We start from the raw sequence: 9,587 nt of genomic DNA, 5'->3' as shown, positions 1-9,587 counted from the left end.
AACAGCTCCTGCCTTCCTATCTAAAGGGAGAGCTGTAGAGAGCAAGGTACAAACATAATTAGACCGCAATCCTCTGTGAGAAGCATTGCAGGGAGTTCTCTTCCAGTTGATTCCCCCCCCCCCCCGGCCACACACACACATACGCCTGCAACACCTTTAGTTCTTTTCGCTTTTGAAGGTGCTGGCACTGTCCGTTGTATCAGGAAATGATTGTGGCAGGAAACAGTTTGCAGAGTGTGTAGGGAACTTGAGTCAGAGCAATATCACCAAGGGCCACATTCATAGAAGCATGTTGCCTTGCTCGTGAAGTCCAGAAGCCAGCCTGAGATAAATAAGGGTGCTGGCCCTCGGCTAAACGTGGGGCTGACCCCAAGTGCCTCGCAGGGTGAAATGTCAGGCCTTTCCCTTTCAGCTGAGCTGCCCAGAGTAAGCCATGACCTGGCAGAGCTACCAGGTGCGTCCGATTTCTCACTGAGTCGAGATGATGATGCCAGCTCCTTGGGCTCTGACTCTGAGGTGAATGGAATGGCTCCATATCGCCAGATTGATCGCTATGGTTTTATTGGAGGCAGTGACCTTAACAACAGGTAAGAGGGCTGTACTCAAGAACCACTGGAAGGTGAAGAGGCTTTTGTGCATAGGAATATCACTGAGGAAGCAAACAACCTTGGTTAGTCTCCGTGCTGTGTTTGTCTTCTTAATGCTAGAGAACATTCCTTTCTGAGATATTCTTGCCCAGGTATCCTTATAGCTATTTCTTGCTAGTCCTGTTTTCAGAAGGAGGCAATTGCATGAGCTTCTGGAATGTGATTAGTGTCATTCTTTGAATGACGTCTTTGTTATTACCTGGCTCATTACATTCATAGATTCCCTGCAACGGTATCTTTAATGTGATTTAACTCTGCAACAGATGTAGGACACTTTACAGGTGTAGATGTGGGACTGAGGGACAGTGATTTCGACAGTCTGTGGCTGTTATGACTGGAAGCCTGGACAAGCATTATCTCACTTAGATCATGCTGGGCGGCTTCCACATGGTGATTTTGTTCAGCTCTTCTTGCTGCTGTGAAGAAAAAGAGTGGCAATAGAGCATTCCTACAGCCATTCATCCCAAACTTTTCTTGTCTCAGCCCTCAGCCAACATTTCCTCCCTTGGCCAGAATGTGGAAACATCCTTGGACAGAGGGATCAGGAGGGAAAGGTCTCTGTGTTCAGTTCCAAGACTTCCCAACATTTCCCCCTATGAGTGTTGCCCTCCCTTTTCTACCTGTTTTAGAACATACAATGGCAGATGCACCTTGGTACTGGTTGTATCATTTAGGAAGACAAAGGCCTAGTTCAGACCTTTAGGCCCACAAAAAGTAGCAGCTGTGGGTGGAGGTGAGCAAAAGATGTGTTCAGTGCATCCAGTGGTATCCAGAGGAGCATTGTTTTGTGGACAGGCATTATCTGATGCTCATCCACATTATCTGTGTACATGAAAGCCTGTTTCTGCATGGCTTGCAATGATGGTGGCTAACTTGGGTTCCTTGTGGTTACTGAACAGGTGACCTCAGATGCAACGTCTGTTGCCCTTCATACGTCCTTCTAAAGTTCAGGATAGATCAGCCATTGTACAGTCATTCTTGTTTATCTTATTATGCATCATTTAACTGATAATTTATCTTGCTATAATAAGGTGACCAGATTTTAACATTGGTAAAGTGGGACACCATTGACTGGGGGGTTCTTGATTAAAAATTTGATCTATATGGAGCAACAAAATTTTTCATAGAACGCATAGAACGCAAAAATAGTATTGTAATATATATATTTTTACTTGCAACATAAGTACAATTTGCCAGGTGCCCCCCGATGTCCCTCAAAAAGTAGGACAATCTGGTCACCTTATGCTATAATCCAGTGCCCATTAATAACTATATCTGATTCAGATGCTGGAAATAGCCTTATTTATTTATGACATAACCTTGAATCTGTAATTGATATTTGATGGTCTATGACCGTAATAATAAACTACTACTACTACTACTACTACTACTATTAAAACACCCCACTCTGAATCATTCCAAACCATTTGTTTTCAGATAGCTGGACATGTAGTTTATTTATTTCTTAGTGAAACTAAGAAACTGTTACAGGCTAGAGATTTATCAACTTCAGATGTACTTCCATTGCAGTCAGGAATTTACTTCTTGTCTTCATAATAATGTGGCTTTCTTGAATTGCTAATCCTACAGTCGTAATCCTTGATAGGCCTCAAGAACCGTCTTCATGAAGTAAAGTCCCACCTTTCTCGACCACAGTTCTTCCACAATGAGAAAATGTCTGACATTGTCGGACTGGATTAGAAATGCCTTTCGGTGAAATTGCAACATTTGAGAAAGGAATCATTAAGGAGAATGATTAATTTGTCAAGCTTAGGTGTTTCAGACATAGTTTAAAGAAAGTGTTTCTTTTCAGTGCAACACTAAAACAGCTCAGCAATATGGGTACAGGATCAGAAGAAAGAAAGGCATATTGAAATAGTCCAGGCTGACTGCTTGCATAATAGAATGCAAAACATTTCACCCCATCGTTGTTTCATGCAAGCTAGACTGTATGTAGCTTTTAGAAAGAAACTGAGTCTCAGTGAAAAGACTGCACAGCTTCATGACTTCTGCACAGTTCTTGGCTTTGTATATTTTATGTAATGAACTCCAAGAGCTCTAATATTGCTAACATTCTCTGTACTGTGTTGCTTTGTACTATGTGGCTTGTCATCCAATTCTGAACAGAGCCACAAAAGTTCAGATCTGGCCTGTAGTGAGCATTGATCTAAGATTTCCTGCAAGGCAGAAGAAGAAGAGATGAAGTGCCTTTCGGTACCTATTAACTTGCATTTCCTGTTTTAGTAATCCCACTCACCACATCCTCTCCCCATCTCCATAGCAACTTGGGCACCATAGCAACAAGGGTGGTTACAGTGGTTAGTGACAACTTCGGTTTCTGACTTTTCTGCCTACAAGGCATCATACACAGTCCAATCTATACTGCAGACCTACATAAACTCTACACCATTTTCATTGTCATGCTCCCCCCAGAACATTCTGGGAATTATGGCCTGGTGGGAGACTGGAAATTCTTTGTTAGAGCGAGACCTCGAGCGGGAACCCATCCTCCCAGAATTACCACACATCCTTTCTGTTGCCTGGTTTGCATTTACTTCTCTGTGTTTACACACTTGCTTCACATTAAATGAAAATGGCTCTGTGGGGCTTTGAGGGTCTCCGAAGTCTTTGTCAACACCCCAACCACTATCCTATACTGGCTTTCTATAAACTCTTTGTGATGGATCACATTATATGTCGTGTGCCAGACCCTGCCACTTTCTCTCCCTGTTATAGCTACTCCTGTGCTGTTTTTTGCTATTCTCTGACTCACTGGTATAAAGTATCTGTGCACCATATTATAAGCAGTATGGCACCCAAGGGAAGCACTCTAAGAACCCCTAGAAGCAGCTGTGCCAAACAGATGTGGCCCTAGGACAGCAGCAGGTCAAGTTGGGAAATACCTGGAAGTTTTAGAGGTGGAGCCTGAGGAGGGGGTGGGTGGAGAGGGGAGGGACTTCAATGCCAGAGGGACCACCTTCTAAAGCAGCCATTTTCTCCAGGTGAACTGATCTCTATTTAATGTAGATCAATTTTAATAGTGGGAGATCTCCAGCCAGCACCTGGAGGCTGGTAACCATAACCTCTCAGTTTCCACTAATTTTCATTAGAGGCTGAAAATGCACCATCGTTGACTTACTCATTACACCAAGTGTTTAGGAGGTGTTCTATATTTGTTTTGCACTAAACGTTATTACCTCAGTGATTTAAAGGTAAATATTGACCCCTTTTTACTCACCCATGTAATGTTTACTTACCTTTACTCAAGTGTTTTTCATCCTTATAACTTGGTCCCTTATTGTTTACTTTTTACTCACCTGCAGCCAAACTGCTGCCCTTCATTCGCTGTAAGAAACAGTTAGTTACGGAATGGCTGAGTTTTGCTGATTCAGGCAGTTTCCAGACTGCAGCCACCATCTGGGTTTTTGTTAGTTTTGCGGTGGTTCCAGTGATTGTGCAATAGATGCAATCAATACACACGTTTTCTTTATTCTTTTCCACATCAATGTTCCATCTATTCACATTCACATTGAGGATGTGTTTTCCTCAGGGTTGCCAGTCCACAATTGGAGCCTGGGGTTTCCTCAGTTTGGTGGCGCTCCCCCACCCCCAATTTAGGGGATTAAGAAAGTGGAGGAAACCCCCCCCCCAAAAAAAAACAAGCAAGAAACCTGAAAAAACCCCTATGTTTTTATGTCACCCAGAAGTGGCATAGGGATGTTGGTGATGTTGGCGGGAGCGGGTCAGTGCTTTGGCTTTCGGGCAAAACTCTATGGTGTGAAGCTAATTCTTTCATAGAATTTTGCCCCAAAACCACAGCATTGCCCCGGATGCAATGTAGAAATTGCTTCTTCTCTCTTGTCTCCTGGTAAGTTCCGTCCCATCCCCTGTCCACTGGTCCGACAGACCTGGCAACCCAATGTTCCTCTTTTTGTAGGTAGCCATGTTGTTCTGAAGCAGCAGGACAAATTCAGCGGCATCTTTAAGACCAACAAAGTTTTATTCAAGGTATATGAGCTTTTGTGTGCACACATATTTCCTCAAATACAATGTCATGGAATGGAGGTGCACATGATATCTCATCTTTATCCATGGTTCCTCTATATATTTGTGAAATGGCCTGGGGAGGGGGCTGAAACGTGTCTGGCTGTCCAGGTTGGAATAGGGCCAATCAGGCCACCCTGATTGGCCCTGCCCCTGCAGCTCCCACCCTCTGTTCCTGGAATCTAGCCTCTTTGCTCTCAGATGTACCTCAGTGCCTGTAGCCAGCAGCAGGTAAGGGGAGAGGGCCCTGGGGAAAGGGTTGTGGTGGAGGGGCCTGCTAACAAGGGCCTCTTGGCCTGCTATGCTGGGCCTGCTAATGAGGGTCTCCTGGCCTGCTGACTGCCTGCTAAGGAGCTCTGTCCGGGGCCTGCTAACGAGCTGTCCAGTCCCCGCCCGCCCCACTTGATCCAGCTGTGAGCTGCGGCCCAAGGCCACCTTAAGCTGCCTGGCCAGGGCCATGGGGAGGGGACCCTTTCTGGGCCTGTTCTTAGGAACGGGCTTTGAAGCTAGTACCTTGAATAAAACTTAACTGGCCACTAGACTCTAAACGTGTTCTTTTTATACGTGCATGCACTAACATTCAACACCCTCAAGGGAAATAGGCATCCAGCTAGGAATCCAGCTTAGGAGTCCAGACTTCTAATTTGGCAAGCCGGGTTTGATTCCCCTCTCCACCATATGCAGCCAGCTGGGTGACCTTGGGCTCATCACAGTACTGATAAAGCTGTCCTGATCGGGCTGTAATATCTGGGCTCTCTCAGCCTCACCTACCTCACAGGGTGTCTGTTGTGGGGAGAGAAAAGGGAAGGCGACTGTAAGCCACTTTGAGACTTCTTTGGGTAGATAAAAGTGGCATATAAGAATCTGCTCTTCTTCTTCTTACTACTACATTCCTCACCCACAATACCAAACCCGAGAGCCGTACCTGGTGTATGTATCTCACCCCTTGTTGGTTGCCTCTTCTCCCACATTTGAGCATTCTCTTTTATTGGCTCCCCCCCCAAAAAAAAACCCTTCAATTTCTTTCCCTGACTTGCACCATACACAATTCTCAACAGTTTCTTTCCTTCAATTTCGTGTTTGTCAGGGTACCTGCATGCACAGCAAAATATATTTGAAAATGGAAATGCTAGAATCTGTTGTTGAGTGGAAGGAAGGCAGTGACTGGCTGCTGGTGTCAGGCCTCCTAACCGGACTGAACTTTTGTTTCAGTGCTGAAATGTCAAAACATTGGAATGGATTTCTTTTAATTGCTGTTTAAACCCACCCTTTCTGGGCAGGTTTGGGCAGCAATCCATCAGAAGGAAAAAACTGTTCACATTTCGAACAAGAGACTATTTTGTGAATTCTTTTTGCAATGCAACCCCCCCCAAAAAAAACAAAACAAAACAGGAAAAACCAATTTAGGACAGAATGAGGGGGAAATGATGAAAAATCAAGATGGCACAAGAATGTTGATCAAATTGTCTGGATGCAAGAAAAAAAAATCTGACCACAAGGGAATGAAATGGAATGTTAGGAAAATCTGGAAAACACCTCAGTTTTTCTCTGCACTTTATTGTAAATGGAGGTACAAGTATAGCTTTCTTTCCTTTTTTAAAAAAAGGCAATCAAATTTGCATTATTTATTTATAGATTCATGCTCTGTTTACCTCAAGACTGGACAACTACAATGCACTGTACATGACCCTGCCCTTAAAAGAACATGGAAATTCCAGTTGGTGCAAAACACTGCAGCACAGTTACTATCATGTGCAAAGTGGAATATGCCTGTCATCTCCATTCTAAATACGCCCCATTGATTACTGACCAGTTACCCAGGTTACTTCAGGCTCTAGTTATCACCTACAAAGTCCTTAACAATCTTGGGACCACATGTCTACCGAATCTCCTGTCCTGCTATGCCTCACCACAAGCACTTCTCTCATCTGGCCACCCTGCAAATATGGGCAAGGAGCAAATGCTATTCCATGCCATTTTCTGTAGTGCCTCTCATCTTGTGGAAAGGACTGCCACTGGAGATGAGTTAGCTGATAAAGCAATGACGCAAGAAAAGAGCCTGTCATGTCTCTGCAAGAAGTCAGCTCTGCAAGTTAAGATCACAGTGGGTTGAATCCTGTCAAAAAGGTGCTTGTACAGAAGCATGAGTATCCCAGTTCTGCCTCCTGGGGGCTGGCTGTATTGCCTCCTGAAAAACTTCTTGGGGATGGGTGATTTCTATAAGTGCCATAAAGGAGAGGGGGGAGGGCTTGGCTACTGTGCAAGGGAAAATTAGCCCCCCTCACACATCCAGGATTTTTCAGCTCAGTCCAACCCAGACCATTTTTGCACAGAGGCATTAAAACTCACGCTGCCTCATGCTGTTTCCTGCTTGCAAACACACATTTGGAAGCAGCGCGTTTGCAAACTTCCTGACAGGAGACCCCTCCTGTGTTTTCCCGCCACTTCATTGTGGCTTTTTCCCTCCTTACGAGGCGGCAAGGGAAGACAAAACAAACTTCTCAATGCAAGCCACCAATCCCAGCACAGTGGTTGTTTTGGGGACTCAAACTCCCCCCCCCAGCCCCCAAATTATTATTTTTAAAATGGCACTTCTGCAATGTTGTAATGCTGCAACACAAGAGCATTAAAAAAATAACATTTCAGCATTGCTAGGGAGAAACATTACAACAATAAAGCATCCCCCCCTTTTGGGGGGGATTCTTGGTGTTTTATTCTTATTTACGTTTGGGTAAATTTGTGAGAGGCTAGCCATGGTAACTGAACCCCATTGAGTGATTTTGTGTGAACAGTAAGGCTTAAAAACAGGAAGCATGGACGCCTAGCTGATCATGAGAGGGCTGCTTCATCACATGCCACCCTTTTCCCCGTTAAAACCCAAACGCCAGAAAACATAAATGGGCATGTGTCTTGGCTGCCCAGTCCCAAAACAGAGGAGGACAATGAACAGAACATTTTATTTTAACTTGGGGAATGTAGCTTTGTGATCTCAGAGCAATGCAGACCATGCCATTTTTTAAAAGACAAATTCTTGTGAGCAGGAAATAGAGAGGAGAGGGCGAGTACGAGGGCGGGACAATGCTAGTAAGACTGTTGCGTGTTTCTCCCTTCACAAAACCCACAATATTATTGCAAAGTCTAACTTATTTTGTATGTGCAACACAATGATTTTGTGACTCCTTTCAGTAGTGAAAAATAGGGTGTAAAAATAAACTCTTCTTTCCTCCTACAGCTGATTATCTCCTGCAATAGCATTATGAGACAAACATGGGGTTGGATTAACTTGGAGCTATCACAAGAGAAAGGGTTAATGATCCAAGAAGCATGGGAAGGGATGATGTAAAGATTCATAGTTCCCCAGTGCAGTTGAGGAAGATGACCTTGCTTTTGCTTATCTTCATTCAGTTTAGGTCAACTTTCAGTTGAGCTCATCCGGCACCGGGAGACCAAGTGGCTGGAGATGATGGCTCATTGGGAGAAAACTATGTCCCGACGCTACAGAAAGGTTAGAGGGAATGGGAGATCATTGGTTGAATTTGGTATAATGCTGTACTTTCTCATCCCAAATTGCTTTCACAAGGAACCTCAGGCACACACATACATACCCATACCTACTCATCAAGTTTGCAGATGACACCAAATTGGGAGGACTGGCAAATACTCCGGAAGATAGAGACAGAGTTCAACGAGATCTGAACACAATGGAAAAATGGGCAAATGAGAACAAGATGCAATTTAATAAAGATAAGTGTAAAGTTCTGCATCTGGGTCAGAAAAATGAAAAGCATGCCTACTGGATGGGGGATACGCTTCTAGGTAGCACTGTGTGTGAACGAGACCTTGGGGTACTTGTGGATTGTAAACTAAACATGAGCAGGCAGTGTGATGCAGCGGTAAAAAAGGCAAATGCCATTTTGGGCTGTATCAACAGAGGCATCACATCAAAATCACAAGATGTCATAGTCCCATTGTATACGGCACTGGTCAGACCACACCTGGAGTACTGTGTGCAGTTCTGGAGGCCTCACTTCAAGAAGGACATCGATAAAATTGAAAGGGTACAGAGGAGAGCGACGAAGATGATCTGGGGCCAAGGGACCAAGCCCTATGAAGATAGGTTGAGGGACTTGGGAATGTTCAGCCTGGAGAAAAGGAGGTTGAGAGGGGACATGATAGCCCTCTTTAAGTATTTGAAAGGTTGTCACTTGGAGGAGGGCAGGATGCTGTTTCTGCTGGCTGCAGAGGAAAGGACACGCAGTAATGGGTTTAAACTTCAAGTACAACGATATAGGCTAGATATCAGGAAAAAGTTTTTCTCAGTCAGAGTCGTTCAGCAGTGGAATAGGCTGCCTAAGGAGGTGGTGAGTGCCCCCTCACTGGAAGTCTTCAAGCAAAGGTTGGATACACACTTTTCTTGGATGCTTTAGGATGCTTAGGGCTAATCCTGCGTTGAGCAGGGGGTTGGACTAGATGGCCTGTATGGCCCCTTCCAACTCTATGATTCTATGATTCTATGATTCTATGATACCACTGGGCCCAAGTGGTCACAGAATATTAATTAGGCTTGGTCCACATGGTTTTTTAGACCGCTGCCTGGACCAGAGATCTGCCTCATCCATAGCAAGAGTTCAGTACTCAGCCACTTCTAAAATTCCTAATCTACACTCCATACTATTTCCCTAAATGCCAGGAGCATTCTGAAGACAGTGAATTAGATATTTTGGTGGCATTGTAGTTTAGCTCAGTAAACTTCTCAAACATCTGTGAATACCATCTAGTGCCTTGACAGGTTCTACTGAGAGACTTCACATTTCTTAAGAGAGAATCCACTGGTACTATGAACTCTCCTGCCTTCTACCAGATGGTCTAAGCCAGAGGTTTGCATGGTATTTACCA

At 44.4% G+C, this 9,587-nt stretch overlaps 1 protein-coding gene across 1 annotated transcript in view; it reads left to right on the top strand.

The window, feature by feature from the left end:
• The first annotated feature begins 272 nt into the window (after positions 1 to 272).
• TBC1D10C (TBC1 domain family member 10C) overlaps positions 273 to 9,587 on the top strand; it is a 29,959-nt gene continuing 20,644 nt past the window's right edge. The window contains exons 1-2 of the mRNA XM_077320903.1: positions 273 to 587; positions 8,097 to 8,196. Coding sequence (XP_077177018.1) covers positions 391 to 587; positions 8,097 to 8,196 — 297 coding nt within the window. The 5' untranslated portion in view covers positions 273 to 390. The remainder of the gene's footprint in view (positions 588 to 8,096; positions 8,197 to 9,587) is intronic.

Source organism: Paroedura picta, chromosome 2, assembly GCF_049243985.1.
Source record: "Paroedura picta isolate Pp20150507F chromosome 2, Ppicta_v3.0, whole genome shotgun sequence".
NCBI classification, from domain to species: Eukaryota; Metazoa; Chordata; class Lepidosauria; order Squamata; family Gekkonidae; genus Paroedura; species Paroedura picta.
Note: the sequence above shows the minus strand (reverse complement) of the source record. Positions and strands in the feature narration are given on the sequence as shown.